Below are 25,818 nucleotides of genomic sequence, written 5' to 3'. Positions count from 1 at the left end.
GCTCCTCGAACATTTTTCTAAACTATTTTATACAAGAAAAAAAGGCATACATTTGGATCACGATTATTTTTTAGAGGCATTTAAATACACGGTTTATCTTCCATAGTGGGCAGGAGCTCTGTCAACTGTTTTGGTAAAGCTCCGTGATTTGATAGATGTACATAGATTGTACTCATAAATACTGAACCGACTATTTGAAATGGTTGCCCTTTACCGTCATCCAGCAGTAGAAACCCTGCACTACTTAGTATAAGGCTCCTGGGACATTAGCCAACATCTGAAAAGCACAGCTGAAGGGTAGTGCCATTTCATGGGGTATCCTTTGAAAATAATGCAGCGTCTTTCTCCTATTCTAAAAATAGTGCAGAATGAAACTAATGCTTTATCCTTTCTTGAGTGCAGATACATATATATATATATATATATATATATATATATATATGTGTGTGTTTAGTTAGTATGTAACTGAATTGGTATTTAATATGCTTACAATGTATTTTTGTGCATCAAGGAACAGTATGTGCTCAAGAACCGTTTTTATAGCAGTATGAACTTGAAGCTACTTGTGCCCTAATGGAAAAGACATTAAAAAAAAAAACATAATGAAGCAATATGTCTAATGTTCAGACATCTGCTTTTGACATTAAAGGCAATGTCCATCCTGCTATCTATCTCTGACTTTTATCTATGCCAACCTTTGACGACAGTATAAATGATACCGTTGTCTGTACCCCACCTGCATGACTGTCTCAGCTTGCCGACATTCCACAAAACAGAATAAAAATGTAAATCATACACAAGTTTGAATCCAACGTTAAGCCTATATGTTCTCAAGCAGACTAAACTCCAATACATAACAATCTATATAAGCTATACTCAGGGCCCTCTTAACAACATTTGGGGCCCCCGGGCAAAGCAGTGTACCGGGGCCCCTATATATATGAAAAAAAAATAAAAAATGATTATATATATGGGCCCTGCAACCCAGGGGGTCCCGTCATTGGCAGCGAGAGAAAAAAGTTCCTGAAAAAAAGAAGAAGAAAATACTTACCTTGCTCTCAGCTGGCGATCCGGCTCCCCCCCTGGTCTGCTCCTCCGTGCTGCGCTCCGCAATGGATGTCGGGCGGGCGTGATGACGTCACGCCCGACATGCACTGCGAGCGCAGCACGGAGGAGACAAGGGAGGGTGCCGGATCGCCAGCTGAGAGCAAGGTAAGTATTTTCTTCCTCTTTTTTTCAGGAACTTTTTTTTTTTAGCTGCCTCTGACGGGCCCCCTGGGCTGCAGGGTCACCGGGCCCTGCCCATCGTGCCCTATGGAAGAGACGGCCCTGGCTATACTATTTATACATTCTGTATAAAATAACCATCCACAGAGATGCCTGATACCACAATAAAACAATTAGCCTGCTAACAGGGCCGGATTAAGGGAATAGAGGCCCCTTGGCTAAGGGGCGGCCTCCATTCCCCGTGAGCCCCCCCCCTGTGAGCCGCCCGCTGCCCCCACGCCAAGCACTTACCTCTTTCTGTTCTCCTGTCACTGTAGTCCTTCCGCAGCGCGCTGTAAGCTCCTTACTGAGGAGATCTTGTGAAAGTGAGACTCATGAGAGCTCCTCAGTAAGATTACTGAACGCCGCGGAAGGACTACAGTGACAGGCTCAGCAGCATTGATCGGGCCGGGGGCGCCTCCGTCCCTGCACCGATCAATATCAATAATGCCACTGAGCACTGTCAAAGTTTTTTGGGTTTTTTTTTTTAAACTTCAGGCAAACAGTGGCACATATGGTAGCTAGGGCTTTCTTATGTGTTCATTACTTTGAGGAGGGAAAGGAAGCATGTCGGACATATAAGTACTTAGGGTGGTGGGATATAAAACTGTTTCTATAGAAGAGGCATATGATAGATGGAGAGCTGAGGCGAAGAGTACAGAAGAAATATAACTTTCTAAACCCTTAACTCAGCCCTGGTTAATTCAACTGGGAGCTGAGCAATGCATTTTGGATTAAATCATGATTGAAGGTATGCATCTACATTTTAAACTAAACTACAGATCCCATGATGCTCTACTGTCTACTGCTGGACCTTTCAGTGCAAGGGGTAAGCACAGGAATTTCATTGGGGTAGTTACCCATTAACTTTCACCAAAGTATTTATTTTCCTCACATATACTTTCTGCACACAATATACTTAAGTCATGTTCTGCTAAAAGGACAGCCACTGTCTATTCCGAGAGGGAAAGTACAAACAGATTGCGGGTACTTGATCATTGGTTCTGTGGACTTGGGAGCTGTGGTTCTCCCTAAAGAGCCACAGCTCCAGCTGTTTACCTGAGCCCTCAGTCTGTGATTTACACAAGGGGCTCTTAACCTGGGGTTTGTGGATATATTTCACTAATCTTTAACAGATATTTAGCACTTCCTTCAATTATTAGGGGCAGATTCAATTAAGCGTGATGATGTTAGGGTAATAACACTTATCTTTGCTCGCACCTTATAGAGGTACAAGTAAAAATATGCCATGATTTATGTGCCATAATATTCAGGCAGAAGTATATCACACAAAGCTCCTTGTGCTTAACTGAATCTTCCCCTGAATGTAGGCAACAAACCATAATAGTATTAGCAATTTTGTCACCAATAGATATTACAGATAACTTTCACATTATATTTGACGTGGATAAGCACGTGAGCTAAGAATGGAATCCATAGGCTTCACCAGACTGCTAATGGTGTTAATGGCACAAAAAAAAAGGTTAAGAACCCCTGATTATACATTATGCATTTACTTACCATATGCTTAGATCAGCATACGGTCCACTTCCTGGAAGCAGCCAATTCCCTGCATCCTGGCAGTTAGTTGTTTCCTGCCTTGATACTTTGACCTCTGATTACCTGTATATGACACTGACTATTCCTCACAAGCTTCCTGGCTCTCTGACCCTCGCTTTGACTATGGACTCCTCTGTTTGCCCAAAGTGGCTACTTGTAACCATACTTGCCGGCTCTCCCGGAATGTTCGGGAGACTACTGAATTAGAGGTAGGTCTCCCGGACGAGCAGGCAATTCTTCCGCATCCTGCCGACTTCCTAGAAAAATGGGCAGTATGGGGGCCTTGTAACCCCCTTACCTCCTCTATCAACTTGCTTAAAGAAGAGGCTGCCAGGGAACTAAGCAAATAACTGATTTTTAATTCTTTATTATTGGATATATTCGCTCTGAGGACAAGTCTGTCATATGTGAAGCATATATAAAAGCCATGAGCTATCTATTTATCTGTGAATGCAATCAAATGCTACAAGTGCTTACATAGCCATATGTTCAAGAATTTAAAAAAATATATATTTTATACGTAAACACAAGTAGAAAATAATTATGTGTGTACAGTGCTGTGTGTAGAACACTGTGACTACTCAAACTAGTCCCTTGGCTGATTGGCTGGAACAGCTGGTAAGCTTTTTTGTATAAAAAAGTTAAATAACTTTTGCTGTTGAACAGTTTTCTAAAAAAAACAGTTTAATATCTAATCTCTTCAATACCTATAAAACTATACAGAAAACAAAATGGCTAATACTATATCAAATAATAGAATGTTTAATATACTTTTGATAAAAATATGATTACTTAACATAAAACTTGACTAACATGAGATTTTCCACCTTTGAGGACAGATATCAGGATAGAAAAGTTTGAAGATTGGCCTTGTGATCAGAGGCAGCCATTTTGTGGGTTGAACCACTATTCAGCCTATTCATTCACTAAGGACTAGTACATGAATGCAACTACATTGCTGATAAGACACAAGACATAATAAAATCTAGGACGTGTTAATTGAAGTCAATGGAAACACTTTCTTTTAAGGGCCAAGTTTTACTCTGTTGTATTACAGGTAGAAGTGTGCCTATAACATGGCTGACTATAGACAGCTGTCTCAGGCAGCAAGTTTGAAATAAAAAGAATCAATTCAAATAATGTTTAAAGATTACAATAATTGTCTTTTAAAGTGCAGACAACCCATCTACAGATGTTTATGGTAGTTTGTGTAATGGATGACATTTCAGTTGCTGCCTGAGGAAGTAGAATGGCTGGGCACACCCCAGGTGGCATGATTACCGTAATTACCCGATGTGTCAATTAAATACATATAAGGCACCATGGATATCGCTAAACTGTTCACACACAGGGGGAGTGAATCTAGTCATTTTTCTACCAACACCTGCATCTGAAATTGTGCCCTTTCCACATATAATTTCATGAGTTATTTATACTCTAGATAAATATGGTAACTTTTTTATTCTACATGCCAAGAATATAGCAACAAGAACCAAAACCTTCTACATTTTATTGCCTCCAAAATGCTGTTGCCTTATACAGCTGCCTCATTATAGGACAACGTTTCCAACCCCAGATATAACACATTGCACCGTTTCTCAAATGCAATTTATTTTGGTGCATTTGAGTCCTTTGGGTGAACCTCAGTTTCATAACTTAAATGATTGATGGACTGTCTTACATGTCTGCTATAATTTTATTTGCAAAAACTCACACAAGACTCTAGCTTTAAAATACACACTCCACAGATATTCCTGTCATCTTGTTTTGCACATCACCACTAAACCATGACTAATAGACCACAAATAGACATGTTGTTCAGCATAATTCCTTCAAAAGTTTTTAGTACTTTTTTGCATTATTAAAAGTATTAGCTCAATGTAGCATATTCCAAACATTAAAAAGCATTTCCCTCAGTTTTTCGTCTAACCCGTTATAAATCAAGATAAATCACAAAGTGAAAAGCATTTTATCAGAACTGTTATATGTATGCATTTGTCAAAACGAACGCTTCTTTAAAACATGGCTGTTTTTACAACTCTTAAAACTCAGAAAGTAGAACGCTAAACCTACTGTATGACAAATGTTATTTGCCACTCATATTAGGGGAAAGAGAAAAGCATTAATGATCTGAATACCTTAGTGGTCGAGCACATGTAGCATCAGTAAAGTGTAACAAAAAGCTACACTGTTAGGCACTACAAATGTAGCCACATAAAACCATGGAGAATTTACATTAACAATTAATTGCAATATGTAAAAAAAAATAAACGTCTATTGAAAATACTAAAATGCTACAAGTATTACATTAGTTGTATTCCTAGTTCTCTACAGTATGTCTCGCTACTTTGTAAACAACATAACAATATAAAATCATATTTTATTGCATTTCTTGCTACATTAGATGGCTGCAGATAATACAATCAGCCGTGTGAGAAAGCAGCATACATATATCACAAAAGCTTGTATCTGTTTAATATCGGTCCTAAATAATGGAATAGAATATTTACTCACTTTCAGAGAATCAAAGCAGGCGATCACGCGTCCATTTTCAACTTGACAGCTTTTCGACGGGTGTGCAAATTTACATTCTGTGTCTGGCCGTGAACAAGTCCCTCTTTGGAACTCCCGACACACCTCCAATGTTAGCCATTTTGTGTCTCGAATCTGTGCCATACTAACAGCCATACTTAAAACTTACAGGTAGTTAAAAACTTCTCAGAAGTAGAGAAATAAAATCAAACTCCAACTGTCCTTTGTTGTCGTGTGGTTTTTAAACTGTAAAATTGTGCGGTCTGTATCTGCATACAGATGTCCCACTCTCGCTCTTCACCGACAACCTTAGAAACAACAGATTATGTGTTCTGTAATGTTAAAATCATTTGGCGAATTTAAATAGTGGCCGGGAACTTCTCTGTACTCTTAGTAACCCATTTGGAGTTCTGATATTCAGCCCAAAAAGCAAGCATGAAAACGTGGCAGCCCCTTGTGCTGGCACAAAAACTTTCAAGCTGCTCTCAGTAAAGTTTTCTGAAAGGTAATCTCCACACTGCTGAACTGGCAATTCAATTGGGTTCTGCGGTGTGATTGGTATTGATTAGTTTGGCATATATAGATGCAGCACTATAGAACAATAATGGGGGATTTATCTCACTCTCCCTCTCTGTCACTCCTTGATTCTTTAGCAGCAGAACCCTTAGTTTTTCACCAAGTGTTTTCTTTTGCTACTATATAACAATATTACACTGCCTTATGCACAAGGATTTCTCTTAAGAACAGGATTAGGGGGGCTGTTTAGATGAGAAGGGTGGATGGGCTCTCGTTGCAGTGTAGCTGGCAGCAAGCAAGGCAAAAGCAGAGACTGTTCTACAAGCGGGTCCAAGCAGCAGAGACGTCAGGAAAGGCACTTCTCAGTACCAACCTGTAGAAAAAACAAACATGTTATAATGTTAACCAAGCAGCATTTTACTTTCTACTGCACAGTTTCCTCCCCTTTCCCAAGTACCTGCAGCGCAGAATCTAAGCTTGCCTGTTTCTCCCCATGCAAAATACTTACAGAGTAGCATATTGCAGCCAGCCATCGTAGATTTATTAAAAAAAGGGGCTGTTTCCCTTGTGAAGCAATGCATGATAGGAAGATAACCAATCACAGATAATGTTGCAGCAATATTCTGGGCAGGAAGCCAATAATGTGGGTTGTCTTATGAAAGGTCGCGCCTGTCAGAAGCTCATTACTATGCAATAAGCAAAGAAAATATCCATCAGATGTAAATAATTCTTCTGCACCAGGATTTGCATGTGAGTTTTGAGTTTACCCAACATGCAGCATGCAGTTAGTGGGCTGAACCAAGTTATTTTTCAATAAAACAGCCCCCCTCCCACAAAGGGGGAAAGAAAAGAGAGAAGCAGGAGCGTTTGGAAAATCACTAGACGAAAAAGGCAAGCCCTAAATCTGCAGATCACTTCCAGGCTGATTCTTCTCCTACGCAGCCTGCTCTGCCTTGTATACAGCCTGCATTCAGTCTGCTACATCTCACACATGAGTATAAAAGGAAAGGAGGGGTGTTTATAAATGGTACATTCTTCTGACCTATCACATTTACTTCCTTCAAACTATAAGCAGTCCCTGCCTATACACACAGACCTGCATTAGCCAGTACTGTACAACTATGCTGTTCACCAAGCAGACACTTTGTAAATATACCACAGAGCGGTGAGAATATGAACAAAAGCTATCTATCCTGGCACTTTTTTTTCCAAAAGAAAAAAAAAAACTTCATACCACAAGAAGTAATATAGCAAACATGCTAAAAAGAAGGCTGTCTGTGTGTGCTTCACTTCTGTTTAAAGCACCACTGCTGTTAAATCGTAAATAGGTTTTTTGACTCCTGAAATATAATAAACTGTAGTACGCTGTTCCTCTGCCAGAAAGTAGCTTTATATATTAATAACATGCCGACACTGGTCTTGTCATATGCAAACCATTATCTTTACACCTCTGGGCTTCTTCTTTTAAAATGGCATGTTGTTTTTGCATTTTCCATTGCTTCACCACAAAATGGTGACACCTTGCCAGAAACAAAAACACGTGCTAGCATCCGCCCTAATTTGATGACACATCTTTTCATTTAATTTTTCGGTTCAATTCAATGAGACGGACTGCACAAAAAGACGAGTAGTAAAAGGTAGATGTACAAATGAAAAACAGCTCTTCAGAAATGTATCAATTACTTACAATATTAAAACACACACACAATAAAAATAAATGTTAACCCACAATAAACCAAAGTATATACTAAGGTAAAAGATAAGTAAAAGATCTAGAAACTAGAGGAACAATAACCATATATGGTTATCTATCTACACAATACTTACTGATGACATTTATCCTCCAATGCTAAAGCTGCATCTTAAATAATCCGCAAATAGTAAGAATTACTTGTGATAAGACTGGGAGTAGATACTGGAGTGCCTTCACTTACACACATTCAATTTCCTATCTATCAGCTCCAGGAATCACTGAGCAAAGATAACTACAGCACAATTACACGTGCTTAAGAAATGGCTGTCCATACCACCTGTATCATTCCCTAAGTGTTTTTCTTTATTATTATCAATCACATGACTGAACATATCCCAGAAGAATGGTAGCTGTGGTGTCTCAGAATTTACTCTTGGTGTATTTAATCTAGGGATTTTGAAGAACCCTATCCCTGGCTTTTAAATTCTGCACTATTTTCCACCTAAAATAATTTTAAAAGACGACTGATTGTGGAAAAAAATCACTTATGGACGACAATGTAGTTGTGTAAATAAAAATGAGTAATATTAAAAGGAGCAACAAACCTGAATGTATTTATCAATTTAACTAACACCTTCCTTGCACCTTAGTCCACTGGCTTCAGTAAAAAGCCCTGCCAAGCTCATCCCATATAAGATATCTAGGGACCACCTTGAATAAAAAATACCACTGATTTTTACAAGTCAGATTTCACTCCACTTGTATCTAATAATAGATCCAAATTCAAAGAATGGTTAACCCACACATATCAAACACTTTCTCTTACTTAGGCGCAGCACATAGGGAGGTATGCAACTTCCATGGTACTTGGGCTACTATTACGCAAATATTAGTATTACACAAACATATTGAATAGAGTTTGGAAATGGACTAGGAACACTAAAACAAAACAATGTATAGTAATCAAAAATCAAGTAACACTTTCACTACATTTCCTTGGGTGCAGGACATTACTCCCATATTCCATCGACCTTGAAGACATGGAGAAAACTCAGGACATGAACATATATCCTCCATTGTTTCCTGTCTAACTTCAATATTACACAACAAGAGGTACTCAGTGGATCTACATTCACAAGTGCTGGTGCCCTGGCGGCCCACTCCCAGCCTTTCAGGATACTTCTCTCTCCCCATTACATAACAATGGACATACATGCAATTAAAGCATCTCTTACAAGAACTGGATCAGGATCATGCTCTTTGTAGGGAAAATACCCTTTCGAAGACTTATGTTCTGCTCCTCAAAACCCTAAATATTATATTCACAAATGGATAAATTATCCTTGATCCCACTTATAGTTCAGTGCCTAAATATACTCTTACTTGCAACGGGACTTAAAAATCTTCCTTAACAGAGCACGTCGGTTAAGGGCTTCAAAATGGCTAGCATCTGTTCTTCCAGCCTCTCCATTCTAGAAATAGTTTAAAATCCTAACCAGATTCCCTATCCGTCTTATTAAGATTTTCCCAAACACATCTCCAACCTGCTGGAGATATAACTCCGCGTTTGGAAACCCATTCACAATTTGATGGAATGGTGCACAGATTGCCTCCTTTTGGCGTAAGGTCTTCCAGATTTCCACACTGCTAACTGAATCAGCAGTGCCAGAAGACCTAGGTATTGGTTATTATATTGTTGGTATTCTATACAATTATACCACAAATGAAAATGTAACAGTTATGTGACACAATATCTGTTTATTTGTTAATTCTGTGCAATAAATAAAGAATCTATAAGTTAAATAAATAAAAGTGAAACAGTTTCTCAATTCACAGCCATCCTTATCAGCAGCTGATCATCCACTGTGAGCTTGCTCTTGTACAGCTGACAATCTATTGCTTACCCTTATTTCAGTCTATAGACTTAAGGTAGGTGTGGCAGAGAGCAAAGCGCTACATGACTCCTCTCAAGATTGCAAAGGACAGAGCCCAATACTGATCCCTGTATTACACCATTAAAAATATCAGTCCAGTCACTTGTAAGGCTGGGCACACACTATAGAATTTTCCAACCAATGTGATACAACTGTACCAACGACTGAAAAAAATAAAAATAAATGCTGGATCAGCATGCCAATTCATGTCTATACTATACATGTGTTAAAAGATCTACCCTCATATCAGTGCTCTTCTGCTGTCATAACCGTCAGCTGAAAAGATCATGACTCTGTAAACTCTATGGAGATCCTGATCGTGAGTGCATACACACTGCAGGATTGGAAGGACATCATTCCATAGCTGAACAAAATTTATAGTTCTGATGAACAATCAAATGAAATGATGATCTGTGCTTTTGAACGATCCTCGTTCATCACTGGAGTGTACACACTAATGCAATATTGCGCCAAACGGACGTTTATTGTTTGATTGACTCAATACTCGTCTGAAAACACTGTAGTGTGTACCCAGCCTTACTATGTCTTCTATACTTCAGCTAGCTCTCTTCTCTTTCCTCTAGACCTAGAACTCTCATTTTACGCGCCACCATGTTATGCAAAACAGTACTGAATACACTGACAAAATGTAAATAAATTACATCACTTGCACTAACAGTTTGATACTTACCTCTTCATAAATATGAATGATATCTGTTAAGGTCCTTTATTAAACTATGCTGTCACTTTATTAGAATATATTTCCTGGCTCTGATTTTGCTACCTGTTTACAGATAGCTACTGCATATGCTTACGCCAACCCTGTGCCACACACATGGTTATAAGGGAGTCGATGAACTTAATAAAAAGTGGTCCATCAGTTGCAGAACTTAATCATTTTAGAACAAGTGCCAGGATGAAAGGTTGTGTTATAATTCAAAATCATACAAAGCTGGGGTGCGATATCCTCCCAATCCTGATGTGTCTAGTCCTCTGAGGGTTCCAGAGATGTTCTCCTCTCTTATATCACTTGCTTGTTTCAAACAAACATCAGTGTTGTTGATGACTTTCGTTAGTGAACTTCTCATTCATTATTTGCATTCAAGTTCACTGGGGGGAGCACTGACAACAATGGTGTCTGTTTGAATGAAGCCTGTCCTAGCAGAAGAGATTAACGTGTTGCTAAATCATTGGAGCCATTGGAGGACCTGCCAGACCAAGGGCAACACCGGACCCTAGGTACATAGAATTCTGTATTATAGTATAACTTATTAAACTTCCCCCAAAACTACATTTTCACCTTTGATTGGAATTATCCTTCAATATGCCACAATGGTATACTGTACATTACAAGCTGTATTTTAATCTGCAGTCCGTTCTTCAAAGTCATATATACTTCCCAAAGTAAAAAAAGTGTTGATTAAGTTTTACTTCTCACTCATAGTAAAATGCTTGCTTGTTAATAATGGTTTGTTTCTTGAACTGGTTCGGCAAATCTGTTCTAAAATTGGAAAATTACAATATCATTTAATGTGTTAAATGGCTAGTCAGCAACACTGTATCTCAATGTCATGCATGCCACTCTACAAGTCTGCAACAGTCTAGTCTAGTATTCAAAACACTATGTACTAAGCGTTTAACAGTATTACCCTGTAGTTTTCTGTATGATGTAAGTTAAAAATCATTAAGTGCTTAATGTTCACATATTAACAAATAACGCAAGTTCATTTTAGGGGATGCTAATGGTAGTCCAAGAAACTGATATGTGTCATTAGCTATCTAAGTACTTTTTTGTGCAAAGTTCCCAATTGTTCTAAAAGTGCTCTTCAAATTGCTTATTGAAACAAGTCAGACAAAATGACTATGCAGTGTTCCTGTGACACTACTGTGTATCTCCAGTGAGACCATGCATTTAGCTATTCTCTAAGCTGTGGCAGTCAAGTCCGGCACACCATCTGCTATCGCAAGGGATTTTAGTTATTTAATACCCATAACTGAAAAAAACATTTTTTTACAACTTTCAAAACACAGCCTTTTAATTTTAACTCTATATCTTTAGAACTTTCACAACAACAAAACTGTTGATGAGATAACAGTCAGTGTCCTAATTGTTTTCATTTGATTTTTCAATCTACATTCTGTAAGAGCTATATAATATATAGTATTATGGCCTCCATACCATTTAGAACCAATAAGTAGCTGCCAAAACGCAGCAATCCTGGGCATGAGACCTCAATGCTTTCAGTTTTCTGATTGGACCTCTATCAATATAACACTTTGTGCATACAGAACATACATAAACCTCCAGCCATAAATAGTTGTTTCCAAGACCCACCTTCTGACGGAACACCCAATTGTGACATAAGACCATATTTGTAATCAAATATTTAGGGGTATTTTTACTAAAAAGCCCCTCAATGAACTCTACAAATCGGGGGACCTTTTCCTATGACCACCTCTGGTAGGATGGACTTTGGTCATGGGAGTTGGAAATCCTTTAAAAAGAGGATGCAAGGGAGCTCCAGGTGAGTGTCACTTATTTCTGAACATGTCATATCTGAACAATGCCATATTTAAAGACACAAACACAGAATATCATCACAGGAACCTCATAACAACCATCAAGCATGGTGTTGGATAGATGATTAATTGGGGGTGTTTGGCAGCCACAGGAGTTTAATGCCTCACATAATGAACTCCTCTTATACCAGATCATGCTAGTGTCTGACCAATAGAGCTTGCATGAAATCGAATAATGGATCTAAAGGACCCGCATATCTACAGCGGGCTGAAAAAGAAAATAATTAGCTTGTGGAAAATCAAAGTCCAGGCCTCAATCCCACTGAAGTAGGACCTTAACATATGTGTACATAAACTAATTATCTCAAACATCAATGAATTAAAGCAGTGCTGTAAGGAGGAGTGGGCCAAAATTCCTTAAATATGAAGTTAGATAAACTCATTCAGTAAACAATTACTTTCATGTATTGCTGCTTAAGGTGGTTCTACAAAATACTGGATTATGTGATGTACTTAAGTTTTCACACATAGCTTCTTCATATTGGCTCATTTTAGGTGGAATAAATAAAGAGAAGGTAAAATCTGCTATGTGTTATTTGAAAGAATGTGAACTCTCTTTTTCACATGACTATACCTATATTTAGAACAAAGGATGGACTTGTGTTTACTTACTATGTACTAATAACTGATGCTGATAATTGTAAGAAATAATTCTCATAGTTAGCTTTCGCTAAGTTTGAAAAGTAACCAGAGGAGTTACCAGGAAAATGAATCATGCACACAGATACAGAGTCCTCCTTACATTTGGCCAACAAAATATTTCTCTACAAAACTAAAAACAAAGTAAGTTAGTTATAGAGGTGAGCTAATTTTAGCAGGAAATAAGTTTTACGCAGAACAAGCCATTTCGCGAAGGCACAAAGTACTGGCGACACAATATTCTAGTCCTTTGGCATTACGCAGAATGCTATTCCGCACAAGGGGCCTGATTCATTAAAGAAAGTAAGGCAAAAAAAAAGAGTAAGTCTTCTCCTGGGCAAAACCATGTTACAATGCAAGGGGTGCAAATGAGTTTATTATTTTGCACATAAGTTAATGTCTGCTTTTTTCATGTAGCGCACAAATAGCTGATAGCTTTATTTGTACACTGAAATTTAAAGTTCATCTAGGACATGTCCTATCCCAACTATAAATCTGCTATCACATTTTACATTTACATCCCCCTCTAATGTAACATGGTTCTGCCAAGATGCAAAGTTACAAAAAAAAATTTATTTACTTTCCTTAATGAATCAGGCTCAGTATGTGTAAATTTGCATTTCACAAAATGAATAGAGCCTACATGGAAATTCATTCTGCTGTAATGTGTGGATGGGCTGGGACTGGCATTTTATATTGGGCCAAATGCAGAACAAGTCACATTTTTCAGAGAACAGTTTTGAAAATGTATAGGCTACTCCAGGGTCACTACATACTCTAATGGAAGCAGGACCATTGTGCTCACAGTCAAATATTGGAATGTGGTAATAAGTGATACCTCCTTTGAAAATGGCAAAAGTAACAAACCAGTAACTGCGATATATATATTGTCAAAGACCCCCACTATCAAGGGGAAGGGTGGGGGGGGGCAACAATTTGTTCAGATGAGTATTTTGATGAACCAATAAACTGGCTAGGTGGAAAACCCTGGGGACTTAACGGCAATATGATGAATTATGCATTTCTTTTAAACTGCTTAGCTACTACTATTTCCATGGATTTCCTATTAACCAATATGATATAAATAAATTAGAAATGTAGCAAAAATTCTTGCTTTTGCCACAAGTGAATTTTTTTAAAGATGCCCTTTGCTCACTTGTTGAAAATGATTTTTAACTTGCACTTGGGTTACTGGCCATGTATTTATCACAGTGTACATGGACTGTTGTATGTAATATTGACAAAGGATGTCATTTGCCAAAGAATATATGTTCTGGATTATTAAATCCCCATATATAGGACTGTGATGTATTTGATAACCTTACAGGAATCCAGCTAGTGTACCTTAAGATGCCTATTGTGAAGACTCTTCCATGCACTGTGTGGATATGGCTTTCCTTCCCAGATATTCAAAGTTATGTTAATTATTATTATATTTGTGATCCTGCTTAGGAATGAAACTCTGTTCTTCATTTATGGATATTTTAATAAATTTAGAATTGATTTGAACCCCATTTGTATGTGTTACTGTATTTGTAGACACTGCCTTCTTAATCGCCCTACTTACCATCTTTTACTTATCTTTATTTTTAATCTTTTTTGTGAAGGCTTCTCACAACTAAGTTCAGCTACATGGTTTAATTACAATGCCTTTAATGCATTTGTTACACATTTTACCACAGTATCATAACATTATGCTATGTTAACATATCTTCCATAACTTTGATGTTATTTCACTTTTATGTTCACATATCTGGACTTACATCACAACAGGGTGTGATGTCAGGAGGTTCTTGGTACCAATTTCCAATATTTATGTTGGAGGTTATAGAAGTAAGTTGTGTGAACACCATGGGGTTTCTTAATAAAGGTCCTAATCTGAGGACCGACATGCTGATCCTATTAATACACTTTACCAACATATTTTAGAGGACCTGTGCAGTGTTGACCATAAACTTTTATTCATTTTTTGGATTTGTACACCCAGCCTTTGACTGTGTATATGTGAGTACCCTTCTCCACTGCATTAAAGTAGAAAGATAAAAAAAAAAGTCTTCATTATGTAGTTTGAAACCCAATACTGAGAGCGGAATTATCATATACAAGGGTAAAGTGTAAAATACAAAAGAGGATTTGTTCTATGAACAATTGAGAACTTGTCATTAATATTTAAATCAAACACATTTTGGTTAATCTCTGTAATTACACAGTTAGAACAATTAATATAAATAAAGACATTTGTAATATTACATGAAGAACAATAGGACATTTTAAACAATATTTAAGTGATGGGTAATTTGGATCAATTATTAGATTTTAGTATTTCACAAAGAATTATTACACTATAAGAATTTTGATTGTTTTTCACGGTCCCTCATTCTTATTACCAATCAAATCTAATCTATCATATATATTATAGGAGATATACTGAGTATTGCAAAAACTGATCCTTTCCTACCAGGAGTATATGCGATGTTAAATACTTTTGTGTCAAAAAAGACAAAAGTATTATAGGAGTGATACTTTTATTGGCTAACTAAAAAAAATTATTATTTTATTTTATACCAGGAGTATGAAATAAAAGTAAATATCTCAAATGTACAGTATATTCATATGCAACTGAAATGTATTTCATTAGCAATGCGAATTAGCAGATATTGCAAGAGATTAGCGATCCTTCCTGTAGAGTGGTACATTGTCATTTGTGTTACCAAATCGCAGGTCACTGAGAGACTAGCAATCATGCATGTAGTTCTTAATGTGACTTTGCCTTAATGTACAATCTTGTTTTATTGTACCAAAACACATCGCATCTGTTGATTTAGTTTTAAAAACTTCCTATAAATCACGATCAAAGATATCGTGCCAACAGATGATTATGAGATAAGGATCACAGATGTGAAGGTAAATTGTATAGATGTGAATGCTTGAATTGGCATGCTCATCGGGACCTTGAATCGTTGGTGAAATCATTAGAGCCATTGCATGTGAAGTATGATTGCATAAATATGAACCCAGCTTTAGAATAAATTTTCTGAACTATATATCACAGCTGATTTGTATTATGGAAAGGATGTAAAAGAAAAGAACGAAATTTGGAAAGCAGCAAATTTAAAATACAGGCTGTCTACAAGGAACTTTGAAAGCTTGAAGTAGGCAATATAGTTTATGCAGATGGAATGTATAAAAGAAGGATGAGAGTTGCTACTATATCAGCACATGTTGTGCAAAGTCAACTACAGATAGAATGGAGAGTTTGGACAAAGACCCAGCTAATTCAGCCAAACATTAACACTGACCGCCAGATAATAAGGAAATGTAATGGGGAAACTAAAGACAGACACATACAGACATTTCGGGTCCTTTAGTAAATTTGCTGTCAGCTTGATAAGCAATGTATTAAATAGATTTGGCCACTCACACACTAATTACACATTAATTAAGAGGTTTCTGATTTTGCATCCATCTGATATGAGTAAAAGAAAAATATAAAATTCTGCATTAAATACAATGGCCAACTGTAACATAAAATATATCCCCACACAACATAAATTTACAATGAAACTAACTGCTAGGGATAAATATAAAACCTAAATGCAAATCAATCTTGGTCTTGTACAGATCTATCCTGCGTTATATAATTTTCATTATCATTACAGATAGACAACGTGAAGAAAAAATGAACGATGCACGAAAGCTACATGCATATGCTATAATAGTAATGGTGACATGTGCCTCTTGATATTTGTGTGCAACTTCTATAGAGGAAGTTCTATTGTGTCTCATATAGAGTGTGTTTATATTGTGGGGCTCTCTTGCCACCGTTATTGCCACTGTACTATCTTCTCTACTGTAATATAAGGCAAATCAGCACAAGAGCATGATACAATGAGATCCTCTCCATAATGGAACATATGGCAACTCCTGGAGTTTAGGGATCTCCTGATAACTGGCAATTTTCATTTATTTTAAGTCCTATGTAAACTGAAGCTTCAGTTTAAAAATGAGCACAGGTTCTTTAACCAGGAGCTCTAAAGTCAAGCATATGACCTACTTATATTTATCTGTTTAACTAATGATGGCATCATGATCCCACATCAAACAAGACTGGAGCCAATATTTACACATGGCTTTGAGGATGGACTTAAGTCTTTACATGACAATTAAATAAACCTTTTGAGCTTTTTAAAGAGAAGTTTTAGACCATATTAAAAACATTGTGAGACAAAGGAAAGACCAGCCCATACCTACTGTAAATGTGGAAAAACATCCATGTAATAAATACATTTGGTTGCCTGTTTTCAGCAATTAGTTACAGTAATTTTCCTTTGCTCTTCGGTGCTCCTTGTTGGGACGCTCATAATTGAGACACCTGTTTAAAGGATTATTAAACTCAAAATACAAGTTGCCTTATATTAAAGAAAAACACTGTAACATTCACAGGTAAACATTTATAAGATTTAGCAATTTACAAGAGTTTAAGCTAAATAAGATAAAGATGTGATTGTGGGAAGTGTAATCCCTGTCTTCAAGACTGGGTCCTTCTCAGTCTAAAATGTCTTGTGAGCACTACTAGCTTGGATTATACAGACGCTATTTGTGTTTAGGTGTAGTTGTACTTTAAAATGTTCCAGCATAGTTTTCTGTGCTCCTGAGAAAGAAGCATGGCATGGGATCACATGTTTGAAATTCTTTCAAGGTATGAATATTTCACACTTTTTTGGGAATGTTACAAAATGCACTTTGGAACTAACTAAACAGTTTGGAGAAAAGAGTGGGGTCAGCTGTTTTCTACATAGATATACTTTTGTATTTACTCACTGCTGTGATATATAGAAAGCATTGACAATAAACAGGACATTTAGAAGAATAGAGCCCTGTTAGAAAATGGGTGTTTGATATAATAAACTATTTCACTTATAATACAAATAGAATGCTAGATCTGTCTAGATGAAGAAAAGTAAATGTTATTCAACCTAAAGTTCGAGATTGAATTCTCTTGTTGAGTAGGTGGGTTCATAATCCTCTATAAACCTCAAATTAAAGCCTGAAGAAGGTGTCACTATAACACTCCACGGGGGTTGCTAACTTGATTGCACCATTCCTTCCATTATGGTGGCCATTTTGGATCATGTAAAGGCCAGCAATAACTCTCTTACAAATATTAATCAATCAACACATTTATTTAGCAAAAAAATTAAATGTTATTGCTCAGTGACCATTTTCCAAAGTGTGTTTTCTCAACTTACATGTCTCTACTTATTCCATTATCTAGTGGGTTGTATGTTAGGGGAAGAACAATGCACAAAGCATTTGCAATATATGTTTTGTTTTTCTTATTTTCCCCAACAAGAATAGTCTAGAAGGATCCACGCTACCTACACATACCCTTCTAGATACAAATAGCTATTACTATATACTTCAACAGAAACCTATTCTGATGTATGAAACTCATGGGGGTATATTTACTAAACTGTGAGTTTGAAAAAGTGGAGATGTTGTCTATAGCAACCAATCAGTTTCTAGCTGTCATTTTGTAGAATGTACTAAATAAATGATAACTAGAATCTGATTGGTTGCTAAAGGCAACATCTCCACTTTTTCAAACCTATAGTTTAGTAAATATACCCCATGGTCTCTAATATAGATTATATCTGGATTTTTAGCTGTTTCTCGAATTTTCCGCAAAATATTTGCACATTATGGGGGTGGGGAAGGAGCAATACTTAGAACCAACCGTCAAAAAAACACAATTTCTTCAAAGATGTATCTGAGATTGAAATTACATTTACAGTCCTGTAGATACCCAGTTTTAACTCCAACTATGTATCTTTTGAATTTTACAATGCAGAACAAAAACATGTTCCATTAAAAAGCCCTGTCCTTTACAGACATTAATTTATGAACGCCCTTCTGGAGACGGCGTGATCTTGAAATGAACAGTCAAAGCAACGTGAATCCTCAGCAGTCATCTATAAAGTGATGTCCCCACCTCTTTTTCAGTTGAAAGTGTACCACCAGGAGGTATTGCAGCAAACTGACATTACAACACATATCAGTTATGAAAATAAACAGCATAAGATTTCTGTCCTTGCCCTGCCTGCAAGCCTTTTAGGATTAAAAAAAAAAAGGAGATGATAAAACATGTCTAGAACAGCTGGAAGCTCAAAGTACATTGTGGAGTGAATCAGATTTAATGGGCACTACCTTTTAATTTTTATTTTAAGTGTATGTATGTACATGCAAGCAGGACTGTTCACATTTTAAGCTCTAAAAGATAAAGGGGAAGTAACCTATTTAAACAAACTTTCCCCAAAGTAACTAAATAATGTTGGTCTTATTACTGGGACTGCACATGCGCCACACATAATATTTTCTAGACAAAGTATCCAACCATAGATCTACTGGGTTGGTCAGGTGCTATGTTCTCTCCCTGGAGTTAAACTATAACACAGTGATTTAGCATTAGGGGCCTGAGAAGTTTCTTCCATGACCAGGTTCAGGCTGTGTAAGAAAGGGAACTAAAACGAAGAAGGAGGAAGTGGATGCCAAATTGTGTTTATAGTTTATTTATATAAAATGTCAATTTGTAAAGGTCGTAAGGAAGGTGACACTTATAAATCCCTACTGTACATTAATTAGTAATTACATTGATGGTTGGCTAGGTGCAACACACATTTCACTAACACTGCTTTCTCTCTTTATGTGTCTTAGACAAGTGATCTGTTGCCCTAGCTCAAAACTAGTATGAACTCCTGAGGCTGAGAATATGTGTGTGACGAGCCTGTACTCACAGCATGTGGAGTACAAAATATAAAAAACAAAGGTAAAGTTTGGTAGCATTGCTGCAAATGTAAAATGTAATCAACTGTCTTTTTTTCATCATCTGTTTAATATCTGCACGTAAGGGCCATTCTGGAGTCTGCACATTTCTGTGACACTTCTAATTGAAGGTTACATTTTAGTGTACATCTTGTTCTTACACATTGCACACAAGGGAACATCAGCACATTAAGCTTACAAATAGGTCTTATTACTTTATAAAAGGGAAAATCCAAATAGCTAATTTTTCAGAAATGTGTTATAGAGACTAATACAACTATACTGTAATTGAAGCTCTTACCTCTTTCAGGGCAAATGCAGATTGAAATTATAAAACAAAATCTATGCAGCCACTGTTTAGTATAACAAGAGGCACTCTAGTGACTGTCCCTGAAATCCCACTCAGTGCTGACCTTTACCTAAAACATGTCCGCTCCTATCCCAACAAATTACCTAATCATGCTCAAAGAAGATCACATAGAAAATATTAGTACAAATGCTTTGGAGTGCAGTAAATCCTTATTTATATTCACTTGTGTTACAAAACATATATACCCAGCAAAGGACACTTTGTAAGTTGAGTATTGTTACTGCCAATGCAATGCATCAGTCCATAGATATATTTATAGTGATATAATAATATTGTCACAAAAAGGAATGAAGATGGGTCGATGCAGCATTTAAGCCACGGTACTATGAGTTAAAGAATAGGTCTTATCTCTTAAGAGGCTTGAGTTTGGTAAGCGAAAGATAATATTTTATCTATATAAATGTGAAGTTATGCATCATAGCTGTTAATGTGGAATGTTTCGCTATTTCCGCTGTAAATTTAGATTATTCGTGGAATACTGGTACCAATGGAGCCTTAAATTATCATGGTCCATCACCTCTAGGACTGTGACTTTAGCATAAGCATCTATTGTAATGGCAACAAAGGATAATTATATAGAATGTTAAAGGATTGAATAACAAGTGATTCAATCAAGACAGTAACAATAAAATAATAAAAGCAAATTGTATGACAGTCTTACAGCCAAAACAAAAAAAACTCATTAACAGAAGACATATACTAAAGTGAATTAAAATAGGAATAACAGAAGTTTTACATCTTCCAAGCAGAATGTTCACATATAGGTCATACAACCAAGCAATTATGTAGTGCTTACATATTGCACTTTGTATGCATACGTATTCAAATTTTAATAAACACTTTAATAAACACTTTTCGACATCAAAAGACCAACTTGTTAAAAGTAAATGAAAATTAAATGAACAAATAACTCTCAGTAGAATGGGGAACAAGAATAAATGGGCAGCTACAAAAGTATAAACTGAATTCTCATGCAATTCACTGGCAGTCCAATAAAACATGTTACAATGTTTGACCAACTGCATGATATCACAGTGTATGTGGCCAACTTAAGTGACAAGAAAACAAGGTCATCAAAGGTGATTTCATTTACTTTTCTTTTTTCTTCACTTTGACATTACTATTTTATCTTCAGTACTTAATTACTCTGCACTGTGTTCGTTGCATGCTATCCTTGCAACCACTCCCTAGGAACGTTCATATGTCAATTTATTATAACTCATTTATAATTGTATATATTTTGTCTACCATTTATTCAGCCCAGAGTCTCCTTTGGCTTCAATATTTTACAGGGGAAATTTAATTAATTTATAATTCTGTGCATCCAATATCTTATGCATGCTATAAAAGCAGAAGTATAGGCAACGCCCTCCCACATGTTTGCACACTTTCACCAAACAGGGGTTTTCCAGCAGACTCATTATGGTTTCCTGTTTAAACGTCCTGCAATTCAAATAAAAATATCTACATGACTCTACAAATGACTGGTAGGAAAGCAGATTCTTTACTCTGCTAATAACATAAAAAAAAATCTAACTATGATTATAGGCTTTGGCTTTAATGCCCACTATCAGATTCACAGACACATGGCTTCATCATCCAACAATTTAATATAAAGTGACATCATCATTTCATGTTTTTTCATGCCCTGAAGATGACAGACGTCACTTTTTTAACAGCTCATTACTAGCAAAAGCAATAGGAGAACTAAGGCATCCAATGAGACGACCACAATATTAATTTAAACCCTACATGAAACAGCGGTCATGTAAGCCTGGATCGTTCCTATTCATGAAAAACATTAATAAGGCTGGACCGAGCACCAAAAACATGTTTCACATATACACTGAAGTGAAAAGCCATTGTATCAATAGGAAGAAATATAAGGGAAGTGTATGCTAGTAGTCAATAATACTAGGAAAGGGAGTGTTCATATAAACAATATGGGTGCAAAGGTCAACCCCTTCTGCTGGCACAATTACACATGATCCAAAGTATTAGACATACAGTAAGAAAATGTAATGCACACTGCTACCAAACATAAATCCTGATTTCTGGGAATAAGCTGGGGTCCTGGGACCTACGCTCTATTTGATGACATCGCAACTTCAAAACTAACCTTAATTAGCATTTATTCCAGTGCAAATAAGTCTTGTTAACATCTAGCTATATTTCTGCTAAACAATGGATGGTTGGACCTGTTTCTACTAGCTCTGCTGACAAGAATGCACAATGGATTTCTTATACAAGGGTACCGAACTGATAGATGAGACCTAAAAGGAATGTAGAAATGGACAGGGTTATAGGCAATCTGGAATGGCCAGAGGTTCCTCAGGTTGTCACAGGCCTGTGTTTCTATGTAAAGAATCCTGTGCATGACATCATTACAGCACTGACAGCACCACTTTCTCAAGTAGTAATCATGGGCTATTTTGGAGAAATGTTAAAACAATAATACTAAATTGTAGGTCTGGATAAGTTATTTCAAACTTTGTATTGCAACTTCTTAAATAAGCAATAAAAATAGTTTGTAGGAGTTATTTTATTTTAGTGCAATGTAAGGTCACCAAAATTATTTCTAAAAGTCATCATGGGTAGCACTCATTATATTGTTACTTTACTGCCGTGTTTCATTATGTATTTGATTACCCAATAGGCTGACAAGGCTGCAGCCTAGTGTGCAAGGTTTGTTTTTTGTTTGTTTGGTTTTTTTTTTGTTTTTTGTTTTTTGGGGGGGGGGTATAAACTAAAAATTATTTTAAAATAGAATAGTTGTTCTCCAAAGTAAAAAGAAGCCATGAAATAAAAAATGTAGTAAGGTTTTCATCTTAATGTATTCCCATGGTAAAGGCTGACTATAATGAGTCATCATTGAGAACAAGCGAGTAGCAGAGACAAGAATGGCGACAAGCGCAGGTGTGACACCATCCTTGAAAAAGCAAGTTATAGATTGTTTATTTCAGTGGACTTGTATCAAAACAAGAATAATTACTATAAAAAAATTAACTACAACAAAAACACACATTCATCATTTAAAGGGCTTTTGTTCTTGCTAATATAGCAATTAATGTATGAATCTGCATCTACTTCTCTGTGAGTACAATACTTTACAATCCATTGCAAAAAAAAGTGTCAAACAGAGGGTTAATCTGTCATTTCCACTTGTAACAATAGCACACAGTCAGTGAAGAGGCAGCTTCAATAATACATAGCCTCAACCACACACCTATAGTAAATAATTATACAAGGTAGTGATTGTACAATGGGAGACTTTTATTCTTTGTTGGCTTTTGACATCCTATCTTATTACTTGTCAGTTGTAAGCAACCAAACTGAGTTGTTGTTTTTTTTAACTCTCTCATGGGTGAGATTTATACATGTATACAGAAATATATTTTAAATACATTTAAAATAGTAAACTCTATTAACTACTTGTATAATGGTACTTCAGTAATTATTTTTCTATATTTCTCTAAACACCCATATGTACAACAGCACAATTTAAGTGGCAGTGAGCAGACTTCAACCCAATACATCCTTCTGACTCACTAAATAACATCTGAAAATATTGTTGACTGTAAAAATGCCATTCCATTAAAGGAAAACCATAGCAAAATGATTATTTTGTCTCCCGATGAGACCAGCTTTTACAGACTATTTAAAAGGCTATAAATAAAAACATTTAACCCCTACACGACTGCCAGTACGTCAAGTTTCACTGGACCTTAGCGCAAATGGGTATAGATCTTCATCTCGCACACTGGACATATAGATGCTTTGCTCCCCTATACCAGACTGAAACCCGGTCTATCACTGATAGCATCCGGTTCCAGCAGAGTGCCCTGGAGCCATTTTCTCTGCCCCCCCCCCCCCCAGTCACATGATCAGTAAAATACAGTCCCAAATGTGGAGGTACAACTTCTGCATTGGTGTTGCTATGGAAACCCAGCAATGTCACTTTTGTCAGTTTTGACACTTTATAAAGGGGTGACAGCAATAAGAGATCACGTGTAACTGATTGGATGCTACCTGGCATTTCATCACAATTACATTTTGCAATGATGAGGTACATAGAGTCCTGGATCAGGTTTCTCTGCACTTCTACAAACAGTAAAGATCAAATACATAAAAGTGAATATTACAAATAAATTACTCAAAAAGGATTTTGCCCCAAACCATAAATATCAGCTAAATTGTGTTCACCCACCACCGATCTTCCCTATCCCACCATAACAACTTTTCCATATGGATGCTTTATATCCATGTGCAGTCACAGCATATTTCAATATAAAAAAAATAAGCAAAAGTAAACTATCTACCTGGTCCTATATTTTTATCAGAGCTTGCATAAAGTACATATGTTTGGTACACCTACACTCGAGAATAAGCTGATTAAATGCTGGGGTTTATTTCTTATACAAATTGAGTGAAAGTAACTTTGGAACAAATCATGTAAATTGTACGTTTCTTTTTCCCGATTTGTCTCATTTTCCCTACACAAAGCCAATAAAACAAGATATTTATATAAATATGCTACAAAAAAAGAAGGTCTTCTCTGCCCCCAAAAAAAATCACCACTATAAAATGAAAAAATTATTGAAAGTGAGTCTAGCACAACTCTTAAACGTGAAATTTAGTCATATATATATACGCTCACGCACTAAGGGGTCAAATCACCAGACTTTTATAATAGTTCTGTTTGTAGTTGTTGTTTATTGAGTTATTGAGAAACTGTTGACTACATTAAAGTACACAGGGCGTCTTCTACCTTTAAAACTTGGCAACAATCATACTCTACTGAAATATAATGCTAGCCATATAAGGAAACACAGTTAAACATGTCATACATAATTTATAAGCAGTAGCAGTTGCTTTAACCTTTCACAGAAGAGATTTGAACCCTAGATATAACAAATAAATTCTACACTAAGCACTTATATTTTTCATTCAACCCCCTCTCCCCCCCCAAAAAAAAATAACTATTAAAAATGGCAGATTGACATTTGTGTGCAGTTCCTCTTTTTTATATCTCTTTACAAAACACATTTTTATGCACCTGTTTATTTCTTCTTCAAGCTCTGCACAGTCCGACTTTGCTACTGAATTGCTACAGTCCACAGATCTGGTGGGTCTGCAGCCCCCAGCTCAGACAGCTGAGGGTGACATGCAGCTGCAGAAGAGCTTCTTCTACTATTTCTTCCAGTAGCAGATGTACTGTGTGTAAAGCTACACACACCAAGGATCAGTGCTCAGAGGCTGTATAACCTCGCTCTATGGTACATGCTGAACATGACACTTTGTATGTTCTATCACAGAAGTGTACATTAAAAAAAAAAAAATAGAGAAAACTTACCTCTCACATTTTTCAGACATGCAGACTGTGCACAGACCAACCAAGGCATTGTGTCAATTATTTATTAGAGGTTAAAAAAAAAAAAAAGGCTTTCAAAAAGGGCCTATAGATCCTGTTGTCACTGAAGCATTATAATAAACAATGACCATGCAGCTGCAGGAACAGTCTGTTGCACATACTGTAGCTGTGCAGACTCTTATCTGTAATGTCTAGCTTGCGTTGCTTAATGCACTGCCCCTCCCCCTCAGTCAGAAAACCCTACCAGGAAGCATTAGGCGTTCATGTCTGGGGCCTCCGGAATGCAGGAGAAGAAAATATATCACTGATCTCACAGTGTATGATGTGTCACCACCAGCTTCGTGACAGATGCATTTCACAGCACGATTAACGTTTGTGTTATACGTTTGTCCAGTAGTCTCAGGCAAGAAATAAAATCTAACTTGCGAGAAAACCCCCTGTAATAGCTGCTAGTGGTATGTTCCGTTTTATATGCATAACATCATAACCTCAGAACAGTATTGCTCTGCAAAATGTCTCACACACAAAGTCACTA

General features: G+C 36.7%; 1 protein-coding gene across 25 annotated transcripts in view; it reads right to left on the bottom strand.

Annotated features, from left to right (window-relative positions):
• Positions 1-25,493, bottom strand: part of MBNL1 (muscleblind like splicing regulator 1) — a 127,485-nt gene extending 101,992 nt beyond the window's left edge. For 3 of the 25 annotated variants that reach the window (XM_075201997.1, XM_075202001.1, XM_075202007.1), the window contains exons 1-2: positions 25,266-25,487; positions 5,341-6,247 (exon numbers count right to left, since the gene is read on the bottom strand). In XM_075201997.1, coding sequence (XP_075058098.1) covers positions 5,341-5,514 — 174 coding nt within the window. In that variant the 5' untranslated portion in view covers positions 5,515-6,247; positions 25,266-25,487. Of the gene's footprint in view, positions 1-5,340; positions 6,248-6,331; positions 6,842-25,265 lie in introns of those variants that run through there. The other 22 variants (XM_075201999.1, XM_075202000.1, XM_075202015.1 and 19 more) reach the window with 14 other exon arrangements.
• Between the last annotated feature and the right edge of the window lie 325 nt (positions 25,494-25,818).

The sequence above is a fragment of the Mixophyes fleayi genome, chromosome 3 (assembly GCF_038048845.1).
Source record: "Mixophyes fleayi isolate aMixFle1 chromosome 3, aMixFle1.hap1, whole genome shotgun sequence".
NCBI classification, from domain to species: Eukaryota; Metazoa; Chordata; class Amphibia; order Anura; family Limnodynastidae; genus Mixophyes; species Mixophyes fleayi.
Note: the sequence above shows the minus strand (reverse complement) of the source record. Positions and strands in the feature narration are given on the sequence as shown.